Source organism: Phyllostomus discolor, chromosome 8 (assembly GCF_004126475.2).
Source record: "Phyllostomus discolor isolate MPI-MPIP mPhyDis1 chromosome 8, mPhyDis1.pri.v3, whole genome shotgun sequence".
Classification (NCBI taxonomy): Eukaryota; Metazoa; Chordata; class Mammalia; order Chiroptera; family Phyllostomidae; genus Phyllostomus; species Phyllostomus discolor.
The window spans coordinates 109,043,633-109,060,006 of NC_040910.2; the positions used below are offsets into that span (position 1 = coordinate 109,043,633).

A 16,374-nucleotide genomic window follows, 5' to 3' on the forward strand; every position below is an offset into this window, starting at 1 on the left:
ACATGCAGACCAGCCTAGGGTCTCTGAACTGTTACTGCCACTGCACTGTGAAAACAAAGGGGAAGGGGTGTGTCCCAAGAGATATTAAACCAACCCGACAGAGGAAAACGGTCTTTTCAGCAAGCGGAGCCGAGTCGGCTGGACAGCTGTGTGGGAAAACAAGGCTGGACTCTGACACCTCAGAACACGCATAGAAACTGAAGATAATCAAACAAATGTGAACGGGACACCTAGGAGAGTATCCTGATGACTCTGGACTAGACAAGTTTCTATAAAAAGTACTAACCATTAAAGAAAAAAATCGATGGACTGGACTCTTAAAATTACAAATGTCTCTTCTTCAAATGACACCGCTAAGAGAAAGTGGAGAAGGTATTCTCCATACATTGGGAGAAAACGTTTGTTAACACACTCATCTGACAAATGACTTATATCCGAACTACACAATGGAATTCTATGAATCATTTCCTCATTACATGAAGAATTCCCACAAAGGAAAAGACAGTTCATTTAAAAAATACGGAGAATATCGGGCGCGCCAGAGAAGAGGACGTGCCAGCGGTGGACGAGCCTGGCTCACCCAGAACTCCCGTGTGCACACGGCTGGAAGGCGTGCGCTTCGGTGCACTCGCCTGAGCACGCCGGCAGTGCCTCCTGAGCTAAACACACACCTGCTGTGTGACCCAGCAACCCCGCTCCTCGGTGCGCACGCAGGACAAGTGAGCATATAAACCCACCAAGAGACGCACAAGATTATTTACAGCAGCTTTACCCCTAGGAGCCCCAAACGGGAAAGAACCCAGAAGCACACGAACAAAAGACATAAATCAAGTGTAGCATATCTGGGCAAGGGGACACTATATTTCAATCAGCAGGAACACAGCAACGCATAACTGATAACACACCACAGACTGGCCTCACATAAACTACGATGTATGAAAGAAGCCAGACACAGAAAAATAAAGCCAGTATGGATTCCGCTTCTATGATTTTCAATAGGCAAACCCTCCCTATAATGATAGAACCAAAACACTGCTCATCTCCGGAGGGTGGGCGTTCACAGCAAAGGGGCGTGAGGGGCCTGCTAGGTGCTGGGAGCAGCCTTCATGTGCTCAGGGTCGTGGGTGTGTAAGTGCACACAAACATGAAAATGTACTGAGCTATACACTAAAGATTTGTGCACTATTAATACTAACATTATTATAAATATAATGTAAAAAGTGGGGGAAAACACCCCACAAAGAAAATTTCAGGGTCAGATAGTTTGACTATGAATTCTTCCAAAGACTTAAGAAAAAAAACCCTAAAACCGATCTTAGATAAATTTAAAAAAGAACAGCAACAGCAAATAGCAATTGAGAAAATCTGAAAGTAGTTCAGACAGCTTACTGAATATGAAGCAACCAATCAATGTTTCTCACATAGATGTTTCTTTCTCTCTGAAAGAAATGAAAAAAGTCCTCAGGTGAGGATTTAAAAAAAAGTATTTCTGGGTGAAATGACATGAGTTGGGGATTTAAAATACTCCATCTTCTCCCCCCAAATTGTGGGGGGATGATAAATGAATATAATTGACGCCCTGGCTGGCGTATCTCAGTGGATTGAGCGCAGGCTGCGAACCAAAGTGTCACAGGTTCAATTCCCAGTCAGGGCACATGCCTGGGTTGCAGGCCATGACCCCCAGCAACCGCACATTGATGTTTCTCCCCCTCTCCCTTCCCTCTCTAAAAATAAATAAATAAAATCTTTAAAAATATATATATATTAAAAAATGAATATAATTGACAAAATAGTGATAACTGCTGAGGTTGAGTGAGTTTTGTCACACCAATCTATCTGGCATTTTTTTCTAAAGTTTATGTAATTAAAATAGAAAAAAAGAGGAAAAAGCACTGTAAAAATTCCACTAGTAAACAAATGTTTTCTTAAGAAAACCTAGGTAGATTTTGAGAATACCTGACAATAGAGGACTAAGAAAGATGAAGAATCAAACTCAGAAAATAAACAAAAGCTGAGAAGCAAAAGACTAGGGATACTCCTTATAATCATAGAGGATCTGAAAGGATGATGAGAAAAATAATGTTTTCAATTTTTTAAGTAAAAAAACCCCAAAACAAAACACACAGAAGTCCAACAGACAGCTGAAGACCAGGGACTGGCAGGCAGAGCCGGAACAGCCAGCCTGGGAAGAAACTCACACGCACGCTCAGGGGGGGCCAGCGGAGGAACAACACAGGGCGCGCGCGCGGGGTTCAGAGCAGGGAGGGGCCTAGAATAGGGACGCAGAGCGAGTGCTGGCTTCACTCATCACCAGTGGCATGATCACAGGCAAACGGCAACGTCACCAAAAGAAAGGGTTCTATTTTGGGGAGGATTAAGTAAAAAACATGGTGTGAAGCATGAAGCCTTGTAACAGGCCAGCGTCGCTGTGCTGAGGAGGTGAGCTCCCTAAGGGGCACGCTCGGAGAAGCAGGAAAGAGAAGGTTCGGAATGAGCCTGGTGACCCAACCACGATCGATGGTCAGAGAAGAGAAGGAACAGAGAACTGCAAACACTAAAGGGAGAAAAGCAACCTAAGAAAGATAATTTAGGAGGAAAAGTGTCAAAAAAGCCACGAGGGAAAGGTATCTAAATAGGGTGTGGTGGTGGTGGAGGGGCAGATACAGCCGGAGATTAATGAAAAAGTCAAAAGGGAAGCAATTCCACAGTCCCGTCAAGAAATACATGCAATCGCCAGGAACGGTGTTTCTCGGCCCGTGAAGCTCCGCCGTCTCAGCACGGAGCCACCTGGGAGCAGTGCCGGAGCACACCTGCCCGCACCTCCGACGGGAGGCCACAGGACACCACTGCACCCGTGTCCCTCCCCCGGAGCAGAGAGGGGAGCGTGCTGGGAGACGCTAGGGTTAGGTGAAAAGAGGCACACGATTCTAAAAAGAGTCTACAAGTTAAGAATATGGTAAATCATTAGTATGCATGCTTTCTACGTGGAAAGTACAAGAAAATTAACATGAAAACGTTTCCCATTGTGAACTGCATAATTGTCATCAAAGCAGTATTTTCAAAAGGTGAGACTTTTCCAAGTTAGACAAGTACTTACCATCTCACCCCCCACCCGCAGAGAGAGGAACAGAAATCAATACCCAGCCGACAATCCCCTCCCCAGGAGATGCGAAAGGGCCCAGCGGAGCAAGCACTGTGGAGCCTCTGGAGGAGAGGGAACGGGGTTGCCGGGTGCCTGCATGCCCGCGGCACCTCTATTGTCACCCTCACCTCAGGCTGCAGGGGAGCGCGAGGTGACGTCAGCACTGCTGCAGACACGCCGCCTGCAGCAGTGCCTCCTCCCTACTTAGACAGAATTCATTCATTTCTACATTTGTGTTTCCCTTAAAAACACAAAACAAGAACGAATGGACAGAAGGAGGTTATCCAAAAAGGACTAAGATAAGAAACGGTGAAGGTTCTCCCCTCGTGCTCTAGAAAGGGCCGTTTGCGTTTCCTGGTTTGTTTCGCTCTCCCCCCTTCCATCCGAGAGTCTCAAGTTACCAGGACGGCTCATCTGAACACTGTTGCCGAGGTGAATCACAGCAGAACCCCGTACCTACTCTGCTCTCGACTCTCGAAGCACAGGCTGCAAGGTGCACTTAGGAGTCAACGGTCACACCTAGCGAGTGTAAAACACTACGAGGCCCAGTCCTTACGACGCCATGCGAAAATCATAGCACCTGCCCTCAAGCCAAAAAGGCTAATGAAAGATTAACGATCACTTTCTTGGGCACTGCCCTTTCCTTGTGTACCTGTCCCCACGGTCTGTGTAAATGGAACCCAGAACGCTGACTACACTGACTCGTGCAGCAGTTGGCAGCACCTTCTGGCCCACCGCGGACCACTTCAACAATAATGTACGAGGTCTGTCCAGAGAAAGTCCGACGTCGTTAATGTAAGAGGACGGTTTGCACGACATCGATGTGCCCTGGCCCCAAGGAGAGAGGACTGGAATGCGCATGCGTGAGCAGCGACGACGTCAGTGGGGCGGCAGACGCCATTGAGTGAGCATGTGTACTGTGTGGCTGTCGCATTCAAAATGACTGTGTGAGCAGAGCAAAGAATCAGCATCATATTCTGCACTAAGCTTGAACACTCCCCCACAGAAACGATCTGGATGACCCAGAAGGCCGCAGCTGTGGGCCACTGGTGACTGGCAGCTTCATGATGACAACGTGCCGCTCACGCACCACGTCTCCTGCAGAGACTTTTTTGTGACACGTCAAGTCACCCAGGTGACTCAGCCCCCTACAGCCCAGACCTGGTGCCCTGAGACTTCTGGCTTTTCCTGAAGCTAAAATCACCTTCGGAAGGGAGGAGATTTCAGACCACTGGTGATATTCAGAAAAATTCAACACGGTAGTTAGCTGATGGCGACTGGGAGAACTGTGTGAGGTCCCAAGGTTCCTACTCTGAAGGGGACTGAGGCGTCCTTGTCCTAGGTACAATGTTTCTTGTATTTTTATCAATAAAAGCCTCTACTTTTCATATTGCTCGGCTGGATACCTTCTGGACAGACCTCGTGTATTAGACGAAGGTATGAGGCCTCACCAACGGCAGTGCAACTGCTCTCAACACTCTGGGACCAAACTGCACTTAGCTTTCAGGTTTTTTATGATTAATGAAGGAAGGGAACTCTGAAATGATCATAAGGTACCCATTATAAGGGCTTATTAGAGTACGGTCACTCCCAAATTAAAACTGTAACACAGCTAAAAAGCAAGCATTCCCTATCATCTGAGAGCACGTTCATGACACAATTTCTTACTGAGACAATTTAGTGCAATCATGTATTTAAAAAGCCCAGGTAACGGAAAAACTGTGTCTGCATAGAATCTAGGCTGCTTTTATGAAACCACCCTGCAAATACTGTTTCAGTAACAGCTGTACTGCATAAAAGCAGCTGTATCTGCCACCACCACTGATAAGCTTAACGAAAGTCAGACTGAAGGGTAAAGACAGCTAAATGTAGGCTTTTTTCCCAGTTTCCTACTCTGGGGAGACTTCTAGCCTCACCTTAGTGGAGACTTAAGCAACTTTCAAACTCCTTTGGTTTAGAAGATCCTCACCCCGTTTTCTAAACCGTAATATTATCAACTCGCAGATGAGAACAGAGGGCCATTCACTCACTGCGGCCTCGTGTGGCCGCCGGTGCTGGGATGGAGCCCCTGAGCGGGGTGGCAGGTCTGCTGCCCCCTCTGCAAACCGGCTAGCAGTAGAAGCCTGAGGAGGGCCAGCCCCGTCCAAGCAAAGGGTCACTTCTCACGCAAACCTAGGCCGGCGGCTCACCTCCCATGGTGTATCGGCAGGTGCTTGCGGTGGATCCCGTGACTCCCTTCCACGAAGGCGTTGGGAGGCTTGTGGTACACGGAGGCCAAGGAGCCGATGTGGCAGATGAGCTCGTCCAGCAGCGTGGGCTCAATGAGGTCCGTCTCCTCGGAGATCAGCGGCTTCTCAGACAGGACCACTTCCTTGGCCGTGACAGGGTCGGTGGAGAGGAGCCGCCAGTAAATATAGCCCCTGTCTCGGAGGTCGGGGTTGTCCGAGTCCTGAGGAAAAGACAAAGGCAAGGAGATTTAAATGAAACTCTTCTCAATACCGAAACCCGAAGTGCTGGGTTTATTGTTTTTATTACCAAGGCAATGCTGTAGCGGCTCAGGCACAGCTAGCTGTCAAGACTCAACCTAAGACTCAGTTTAACACAGCCGTAACTCTACAATCTCCATGCACCGAAGAACTCAAACATAAATCATGCTGGGTTATATATAACCTTAAAACTCAAATTCAGAGGGAAGTTGAGAAAAGGAAAATAAAGCTTAATCTAGTAAAAATTAACTGTTGAGATCGCTTTGGGACATAAAAATGTTTTTTTTAACTGCTATAAAATATCAGCAGGATTATTCATGAAATATATCTTATATATGTATTTCACCCATGCCTTCTTTCATTCAAATATGTATTACGCATCTCCTAGGGAACACGGGCGAGGCCCTGGAAATGAGCAACACCAACACCGCCTGGCTTTAACGAGCTCACAGGCGTTAATGGTCACGATGCAGTGTGCGAGATCACCAGTATCCAAATAACACAAAAACGGTTCCAGAGAGCACACAACTCAGTCCTTTCAAAAGGGGCCACACTTGAACTTAGTGGTCTTGTTTCCCTGTGGTAGTTTTAAAATACCTTTCACATGCTCACTGTTTAAAATGATGTATCAATGCTGTATCACAATTTAGAAATATATAGGGCGTCTCCCCCAACCACCCAGCCCTTGCCCATTGTAACTCCCCACCCCTTAAGGGAATGGCCAAGCAAACTGTGTGTTCTTCACCTTTCCAGACGCTCCCGCACACACACCTTATTTTATGCAAAATCAGCTTCGTATTATGAAGACCGTCCTGCAAGTCACTCCCCACACTGGCACGCACAGCCGCAGTCTCCACGGCCTGCGGAGCATCACCGCTTACTGGTGCCCGACTGCGGGGCATTCAGGTTGCCGCCTCTCTGTCTGTCTGTCTGCGTGTGTGATCAGCACAAAGTGTCAGTCACTACCCTGGCATCCACTTCTCAGAGCGCGTCCACATGGTGGCGTGTATTCACGCACACGCTGTTCCAGCGGTGTCGTGTGACTGAAAGCTACAGTGAGTCCCCGTTTCAGTTTCTGTACTGCAACACACACACGAAACTGTTTTCCTTAAACCAGGCTTCCACTCGAGTTTGTGTGTAAAGAGATGAGCTGCTTTCTGGTTTGGCCACTGAAGACACACACCACTCAGCTCAGCGCCAGCGATGACCTGGGTGGTTCTGACCGAGTGGTTTTTCTGAGTCATATTATTGTTTAATTTGCACTCATGAATGTGTTTCTAGTTCAAACAAACACAAACAGTGTGCTGAGATACAGCAAGTTAATCAAGTAAACACACAGCTCGAGTTATTCTAATAGAAATGCGAGTGTGTGCATGCATTATTTATCATATAGAAATGTTCCCAGTGCTTAAAAAGCCAGGGTTAAAAAAAGGAAAACAGTGACAACACCCAACTTAGACGGTTCTATTTGTTTTTTTTGGGGGGGCGGGGGTAAACTGACCCCGAGGAAGTGTTTCTTTCTAAATGGCAGGCTGAAACCTCCTCACTTAGATTCTCATTTGGAAACAAAGTTTCAACATTATAAAACAGAAACAAGTTTGTATTTTGAGAAAAGCAGAACATAAGTTCCTCAAAATATCAGGTCAGGAAATCAATGTCCACTCCAGTTTTTGTTGACACGTAAGTTAGAAGTTTAATTTTAATCCATACGTGTCAGTCCCCAAAGCGAGTCTTTTAAAACCTGCATACTAGCTCTGCTCTCTATGACATAATTCAAGTGAACCCTGCCCACCACTCACCGGGGAAAATCTGGTGTCTTTATAGATTAGCAATAGTGTTAAAGGTATTAGTATAACCTTTATATTATGGTTTAATCATACACTGATCAAAATAAAATTCTTTTTACTTCCAATTCTCCTATGTATCATGCACCTATTTAACCAGATGTCCAGAAAACTTGGTGGGGATTACACACAACACAGAATCACACACGTCTATGAAAACACGGAGTCCCCCACCAGTTCAAAGCGCTGCAACAGGGCCGGCCGCTGGAGACAGCACCACGGACTCAAAGGGAATGCTCAGTGCAGATCTCAGCGGACACTGACTGTATGAAAGCAGGGTTCTGTGAAACAGGAGTGTCAACTTTCCAAGACCGACAGTCAAGGCCAGGCAAAGCCCTCCGCCGTCCCACCCCGCCGCCCCGGGGGCTGACTCGGCAGGCCTCCCGTACAGGGGGGGCCTCCAGTGCCTGCCTGTCACGTGGAGGAGGCCTGGCCAAGACTTGTCACGAGAAAACACAGCCTTTGAAGGACCTTCCTGTCCCACCGCCGTACGTCTGGCAACTCAGAAAACCTGAGTTTTGCATCTGCTGCGCTGCCAGCCCCACAGGCCCGCCTCGGGATCTCAAGAAACTGTTTCTAAAAATCCGAGAGGTTCCAAAAATAATTCTCACCAGGCAAGCTCTAAGTGAGTAATTCTTAATTCATGATGTGCATCAGCACTTGAACACACCAGAAAAGCCACTGAAAACGTGGATTCGAGCACCAAATCACAGAGATTCTGATTCAGTACGTCAGAGGTGGGGCCCAGGACCCCGTGTTTGTAACGAGCAACAAGGGTGACTTTTGACGGTGGCAGTCTCCAGTGCAGACAGAAGAAACTAGGGGAAAGACTTCTCTTCTGTGTGCCACACAAAAGGCAGTTACTCAAGGCTGGGTATTTCTGTGTGTATTTCTTGATAATTCCTCCATAGCTATCAAAGCAAAAAAGACAAATCTTTGAAATGAAGTCACAATCTGAGGGTTGGTTTTCTTTTCTCCTAACTTAATAATATTTCTAACTATACCACCATTTTATTTAAAATTAGGAGCGCGAGGATTTCACACAGACTCCACTGGATTCCCGGCACAGGTAAAGAACAGCAGTAGTAACCCTACCGCGAAGACGGGGGAACAGCCGCATGAAAAAGAAATTTGCCCGGCTGTGCCCTGAACCAGCGGACACAGCAGAAAGAGAAGCCACCACCCAATTAAAATTAATACCATCCAGCAGCTCACACCGCCCTCAATTTAAACTGGTACTTTCCAGTCAAAAATATTAGGATCTTATTTCACAAACTTGAGAAAAAGAATTCTAACTTCCAGTGGAAAAGACTCACATAAATGTGCTTCTCCTTTGATGCTAACTACTCAGATCCCATCGATTGGACAGAAAAGGCAAGCTCAGAAAACCTGCTTAATAATTATTTATAGCCAAATATGAAATAATCGTCCACAATGATCTCAAATCTGTTGCTTTCACGCACAGACACTGACTGACACACAACGGAACCCCAGGCTGGCAGGCGGGCCTGGCCTGGGCATTCCCACCCTTAACTTGCGGACACGAGACGCAGCTCAGCCCAGCGAGTTGGGGCAGAGACTCTGGAACCAGACTGTCTGGACCTGAGTCCCAGCTCCGCCCCCTTCTACTGGGCCTGTCTCCGTTTCCTTTATTATTGTACAAACTAGAACAGCAGCAATACTGAGACTGAGTTAACATCGGGTTAGCATCTAGATAAAGTGCTACCTAGAATGCCCAACACACAGCCATCACCATACAAATAACTCTTACAGTTCCCAGTTGTGAGTATGCAAATCAGAGTTTATTTTTGTATTATTTACAAACCTACTTTTGCTCACCCCTGTAGTATGTCTTTTACTAACACTGAAGAGTCTAAGTTCAATTTTCATGGATTATAACAACTGGAATCAGTCAATTCATTTAAAAGGCATACAACGAGCTAATCAGTGGAATATATATAAGGAGGACTGTTTTAACATTTTAACAGGATCTGAAGACTGGGGAACCCTTCCAACTGAAACCTCCCCAAATGAATCTTCTCGGGAGTCCCATAACCTGCTACAATTTAAAATCAACCCCATGCAGGTTTCTTACCTGTGTTGCCAAACTCAAGACCTGCTGCACCAGCTCCTGTGTTTCTGACGGCTTCTTCAGGAAAAGCTTCACTATGGCAGTAAGCAGAGTGAGCTGCACCTAAGCAGACACGATTTAATAAAGTGAAAGGCAGCCCTGGCTGGTGTGGTTCGGTGGATTGAGCACCGGACTGTGAGCCAAAGGGTAGCTGGTTCGATTCCCAGTCAGGGCACATGCCTGGGTTGTGGGCCAGGTCCCCAGTGGGGGGTGCTCAAGAGGCAACCACACATTGCTGTTTCTCTTTCTCTTTCCCCCTCCCTTCACTTCTCTAAAAATAAATAAAATTAAAAGAAAATACAGTGAAAGACATTTCATTATTCATACCATCATTTCCGAAACAGCATTTCCCCACCTATGAACCACTGTGGGTCCTTTCTGATTGTGGTGACGAGACCAAGATGAGAACCGAGCCAATACCAACAACAGCGGTCAGAGGGACCCATCCACTGAAAACTCACTAGCCGCCGATTCCCAAACTGCATTTTTGGCATCAAAAACTGCTCCTCTGTTTCTGGCCCAGATCACCACCTGTAACTTATAGCTCTTCAAGTACATGCTAGCAACGTGATGACCATGACGCTGGCTCCTGACCCGGCCCACAACACTTACTTCCACCCCGACGGCAACTTCAGGGGGACGGGTGGGTCAGCGCTCACACTGGGGCAGAAGCGAGGCAGAGGACTCACGCCACGTCACAGCCACCTCGGAGTGGGGTGGCAAACACAAAGCTGCTGGCCCGTGTGCGTCCCTTGTAAAAGCCTATAAACATACTAGGGCGGACTACATACATGAACTTCAGTTTGCAGTGAGTACAAGTGGTAGGGAAAGGGCTTAATCATTTACCTGCTCCTCTGGGCCTGTGGCCCTACGGTCAGGCCTCTCGAGAGAGATGAAGGCGAGAAGGAGTCTATCCTCCAGAGAATCTTTCCAAACTGAACATGTCGGCCCTCACCCCAGTCCCAGGGGAAACCACCTCTCATAGTAAGCCACTAGCCATTACTAACAGGCACGGGTAACCAAGCTGGGGTAACAAAATGAGAAGGTGGGAACCACGGCTCTAAGCCGGGAGCTGTCAGGGTGTGGTTCTGGAGGAGCAGCAGCAGCATCACCCTGAACCTCGTAGGGAATCAAAATGCTCGGCCCCCCGTCAGAGCCACGGAGTCAGAAGCCGGTGGGGGTGGGGGAGGGGGCCATCAGCCTGTGCTGTGACGAGCTCTCCCAGTGTTTCTGACGCTCACTGAAGTTGAGACCCACTGGCAGGTTCACTCCACCAGGAATCTGTGCAACTGAAAAAGCTTGTCCCTTTTGGGAGAAAAATGAAATATATGAGGCCTGTCCAAAAAAAATTCCAGCCATTGTTTATGTAACAAGAACGGTTTGCGCAACATCCATGTGACCTGGCAGCCAAGGAGAGCGGACCGGAGTGCATGCGTGTGAATAATTACAACTTCCCTGCACTAGCCAGTGGGGGCGGGAGACGCTGTTGAGTGAGCATGTGCGCTGTGTGGCCACTGCATTCTAAATGACTGAGCGAGCAGAGCAACAAAACTGCATCCAATTTTGCGTTAACCTTGAACACTCCTCCGAGGGAACTATCGGGATGAGTCAGAAGGCCGCAGCCATGGGCAACTGGTGACTGGCAGCTTCATCACAACAGGCCTCATGCATCACATCTCCTACCGAGTTCTTTGGTGAAATATCAAATCACCCAGGTGACTCAGCCCCCACCACAGCCCAGACTTGGCGCCCTGCAACTTCTGGCTTTTCCCAAAACCAAAATCACCTTTGAAAGGGAAGAGATTTTAGAACGTTGATGAAATTAAAAAAATATGACAGGGCAGTTGATGGCCACTGGGAGAACTGTGTGAGGTCCCAAGGTGCCTGCTTTGAAGGGGACTGAGGCATCATTGTCCCGTGCACAGTGTTTCTTCTATCTTCTTCAGTAAATGTCTCTCTTTTCCCTAGCACATGGCTGGATACCTTCTGGACAGACCTCGTCTGTGTCAATCGCATGAAAATGGCTGAACCTTTCCTTTCCCTACAACCTCCCCCAAGAGCTCTGGCGCAGGACGCAGACGGAAACGCACCTGGGTGCTCTCGTCGTGAAAACCCTCCAGGAAGCTCTCCAGCAGCTCATCCGCGTTGTCGATCCGCTCGGCGTACTCCCCCACGATCCAAATCATAGCCGCCCGCGCGTCTGGCTCATCCAGCGAGTCCAAGTTCTCGCACAGAGTCGCAATGATACTCTCGTACCTGGTGGAACAAAACGGACCCGAGTTGGTGGGGGCCACTCTGAGAACTGCACTTGACCACAAAAGTCAAAGGTAAAATCAGAGACAAGGGACCCCAAACCTGACCACCAAAATACAGAGGCTTTTCAGTCCAGGGAGTGTAAAGGCTTCAGGCGAGAAGACTGCAGTGTCTTAAATTCCCCTTCAGTTATGTTTACTAACTAGAACTTAAACACTTATACAGGCTCACTGAACATTCTTCTCACAAGGAAAAGCCACCCCGTGGTGTGGGACGTCACCACCTGATGTTCCGCTGTCTCTCCGGCACACGGTCAGAGCACGTCCCTGTCTCCAGTCCGACTCGCCCTTCACGGCGGAGGACAGGTCCCACTCCCCTTTCAGGGAAACGGAGTCAGACAACAGCGGCACCCACCCAGACTAGAACAGCAATTCTGTCCCTTAACCCGCATCTCTGCTTTTCATAGGGATCTTGTTGGTCAAATTTATTTTAGAAAGCGGGGAAGAGAGGGAGAAAGAGAAGGAGAGAAACATCCATGTGTGGTTCCCTCTCGCACACCCATCCCCACTGGGGGCCTGGCCCGCAACCCAGGCACGCGCCCTGACTGGGAACCGGTCCAGTGACCCGCTGATTCATAAGACCGCACGCAATCCACCCAGCCACACCAGCCGGGGCTGCTTTTCATAGAGATCTTTATGCTTTTGCCTCCCAAGGCACTGCCCATACTAAAGATTTGTTTCTCCAAGGAAACAAGAAATTCAAATACTCATTTTTAATTTGACAGGTCTGTAGCTTTCTCACTTCACCCTGCTGAACCCACCTCCTTGGGGAATGCAGTTACAAACATCAAAATAACATTATAGATTAGAGGCAGACAAATAAATAATACGCTTAACTGTTTGCCCTATTTCCACAGATTAAACTGGGCTTTTGATAGTCCTTTCTTAAAATTAAGCTTTCAGAACCCCTTACAAGAACCAGAAATGGACACCTTTCTCAACCAATCACGTGGTGACACACATCTCCACCCTGACCTGAGACGTTTAGAAACCCAGCGCTCCTCTCTTCGGGGCGGGGGTGGGGGGTAGCACTGTATTTTGCCGTGTATACGGCACTCCCCTGTATGAGGCGCACCCATGTTTTTGGCCCAAACTTTCAGGGGAAAAAAATCTTTTGTTTTAATTTTTTAGCTTATGTCTTTATTTATTTATTTCTATTTAGAAACAAAACTGATGATCATATTCCAGGGTATTGTTTTGCATATGGACATCATTATTGCTTTCTACAGTTGAACTTTTAATGCCTAAGCATAAATAAAAGAATTAAAAAATTTATATATGCCCTGACTGGTGTGACCCAGTGAATTGAGCGCTGGCCTGCGAACCGAAAGGTCGCCAGTTTGATGCCCAGTCAGGGCGCGTGCCTGGGTCGCAGGCCAGGGTGGGACGTGTGGCAGACAACTGATGACTGTAGCTCTCACGCACTGAGGCTTCTAACCGCTCTTTCTCCCTCCCCCCTCTCCAAAAGTAAATAAATACCATCTTTAAAAAAAAGTTTATATAATCCTGGCTGGCATAGCTCAGTGGATTGAGCTCGGGCTGCAAACCAAAGTGTCACAGGTTCGATTCCCAGTCAGGGCACATGCCTGGGTTGCAGGCCACGGCCCCCAGCAACTGCACATTGATGTGTCTCTCTCTCTCCCTTTCTCTCCCTCCCTTCCCTCTCTAAAAATAAATAAATAAAACCTTTAAAAAAAGTTTATATAGATACAGAATTAGTGCTACCCATGTATAATGTGCATCCTTATTTCCCCCCTCAAATAACTGGGCAAAACTGTGCATATTACACATAGCAAAATACAGCACATCGTTCTGTTTCTAAAACACTGTTTCTGAAATCTGAAGTGTGTGTGTGTGTATAATGCTTAATAAACCACTTCTTTGCTAGAATACTTCTTCTAATTTTGAATCCACCACTACGCTAACCTACTGCAAGTCACTTCATTTAACACTGTCCTTAATAACCAACCAGAAGTTTCAGTACAAAGTATTCCTACACCTTTAAGGCAGCATGTGATGCAGAACGCTTACACACCTACTCTTATGTTGCTACCCCAGATGCCTTAACTGCTTGCTTTCGACATCGAATCTCAGCATTTTGGCCTCACACACCAGGAGGCCCCCACGTGGAAACCGTGCGGCATGAAAACGCAGACGTCGTAGCGACACACACGGGAGCAGCTGCGACGCACCGGAGAGGACCTGCGTGCGGCACTGGCGACCCACTGTCACCTGCTCTGTGATTGTCTACAGCGTACTAGGTAACGAGCAAAGAGAACTGCACAGCTATCACCTGCCCGGTTTTACCACAGGGAGGCCAGAAAGTGTACCGTCCAACCGGAGGCATTTCTGAGAGTGAAAAGGGGCGCAGTCATTAACTGTGCCTGCTAACAGGCGCAGACCGGGATTACACCCGGACAACCCGGAATAGATGGGTCTCTTATTTACTAGTAAGTGCACTAGCAAAGAATTTGGTTAACTTCCATATACACCCATCCACGGTGCACACTCAGAGCTCCAATTTTCCTGAGAGTAGTAAAGCGACCCTGGCCCCGCGTGGCTCACCTGGCGGGCGCACCGTCCCACACGTCGAAAGACTGTAGGTTGATCCCCAGTTGGGGTGCACATGGGAGGCAACTGGTGGGTGGTTCTCTCCCCCCGCCCCGCACCTTGTCTTTCTCTAAAATCAATGAAACCCTCGGATGAGGATGGATAGACAGATAATAATTAAAATGAAGCAGGGTGAAAAATCAGGTTTTGATCCCCGTGCTGACGACCTTGTATGGTTCTGACGTTTAATCAGGCATCCTCTCACGACCAGCTACATGACGCCGGATGACTCTCACCCCGCCGGCGTCAGAGCGCCTTACTCAGACATCCCCTACGTGACCTGAGGAAGGGCGGCGGGAGCACGGGCACGTACTTGTTGGGGTACTTGCGGAAGATGTCCCTGATGACAACGATCGCCTCCTGGACCACATAGTTGACTTTGGTCTGGATGAGATCGAGCAGCGTGCTCACACAGCGTTCTGCAGATTGCTGGGAGGAGGAACATAACGAGCGGGAAGTCAGATGACCTGTCCAGTGACGCAAAACCTCAGGATAAAAACGTCTGAAACACACAAGTGCATCAACTGCACTAGACAAAAAGATGAGGCGCCTCATTTCACCAGGTTACACCAGAGGCTGGGCTACCTGCTGGAGGTGTACAGAAGTTCTGCATATGCCCCAGGCTTTACTCACTACCCACATGCTGACAGGGGAGTGTCCGTTCACATGAGAAGAATCATCTGGTAGAGCAGGGGAATAAAAGTGGGAAGAATGAGGCGGGACAGGAGGTCTTTATCTAGGCCGTGGGTTTGGGGCACATACAGGAGACAACCAATCGAAGTTTCTATCACGCACGGATGTTTCTCTCTCTCTTTCTCCCTTCCTGTCTCTCTAAAATCAATAAACATACCCTCGACTGAGGATTAAAAAATAATAAAAATAACATAAAAATCAAGGACTGATTTGCCATACCTTGTAACGCACTACGATGGGTCGCTCCAGCGCCCCTGTCTACTGGTAAGAAGCCCCAGAAAGTACACAGCAGCACCTAGGAGATATTCTTGCCAAAAACACTAAACTTGGCTGCTACCACACCTCCAGATTTAATCGCACGAAGAGGATGGAGGACTGAGATAAAGAACACTAAAGTGCAACCTGCCAGGTCCAGACGCTGACCCAGTCCCTTCAAAAAGTGGCACCGAATTAGCTAAGGAAAGACTTCGGGTCGTTAACCAAAAGCAACAGGTGGACCTTGTTTCGATTTTGACTTGAACGAGCCAACTACAGAGATTTAGCCAATTAGGGGAAACTGAACAAGGAAGGGGTATGAAACTAAGAATCACTGCTTATTGGGGGTGTGGTAATGGTATTGTGACAGTATTTTTTTTTTGTAAAGGACCTTATCTATTAGATATGCTCATTGGGCTACTCTAGTAAGATTCTATCTGGGGTTTCCATTAAAGTACAATCGCACTCCATTCCCTTAAAATTTTTTTTGATCCTCACTTGATAACATATTTATTTATTTTTTAAGAGAGTGTGGAATGGACGAAGGGAGGAGGGAGAAAGGCATGGAGAGAGAAACATCAATCGGTTGTCTCCCGAAAGTGCCTCAAATGGGGGTCAAACCACAACCTTCTGGTGCACGAGATGATGCTCTGGCCAACGGAGCTGCCCGGCCAGGGCCCACTCCCTTTTGGAGGGGGAGGGAGAAGGAGAAGACAAAACTGGTACAACATGCGGGTATTTGTTCAAGATAGATAACACGTTCATGAGAGTTTGCTAATCAATTTTACTTCAGTGAATGCCTCAAATTTTCTCCAATACAATTTTTTAAATGTACTATAGTATTTTAAACCATTCCAACCAATTTAATGAATACAAAATTCCACCTTGAGGATATTTATAT

At 47.6% G+C, this 16,374-nt stretch overlaps 1 protein-coding gene across 3 annotated transcripts in view; it reads right to left on the reverse strand.

Moving 5' to 3' along the window:
• AP2B1 (adaptor related protein complex 2 subunit beta 1) overlaps positions 1–16,374 on the reverse strand; it is a 97,174-nt gene that overhangs the window by 44,037 nt on the left and 36,763 nt on the right. For all 3 annotated transcript variants that reach the window (XM_028520122.2, XM_036034062.1, XM_036034061.1), the window contains 4 exons: positions 14,839–14,954; positions 11,694–11,859; positions 9,568–9,666; positions 5,332–5,591 (listed from right to left, as the gene is read on the reverse strand). In XM_028520122.2, the coding sequence (XP_028375923.1) occupies positions 5,332–5,591; positions 9,568–9,666; positions 11,694–11,859; positions 14,839–14,954 (641 nt within the window). The remainder of the gene's footprint in view (positions 1–5,331; positions 5,592–9,567; positions 9,667–11,693; positions 11,860–14,838; positions 14,955–16,374) is intronic.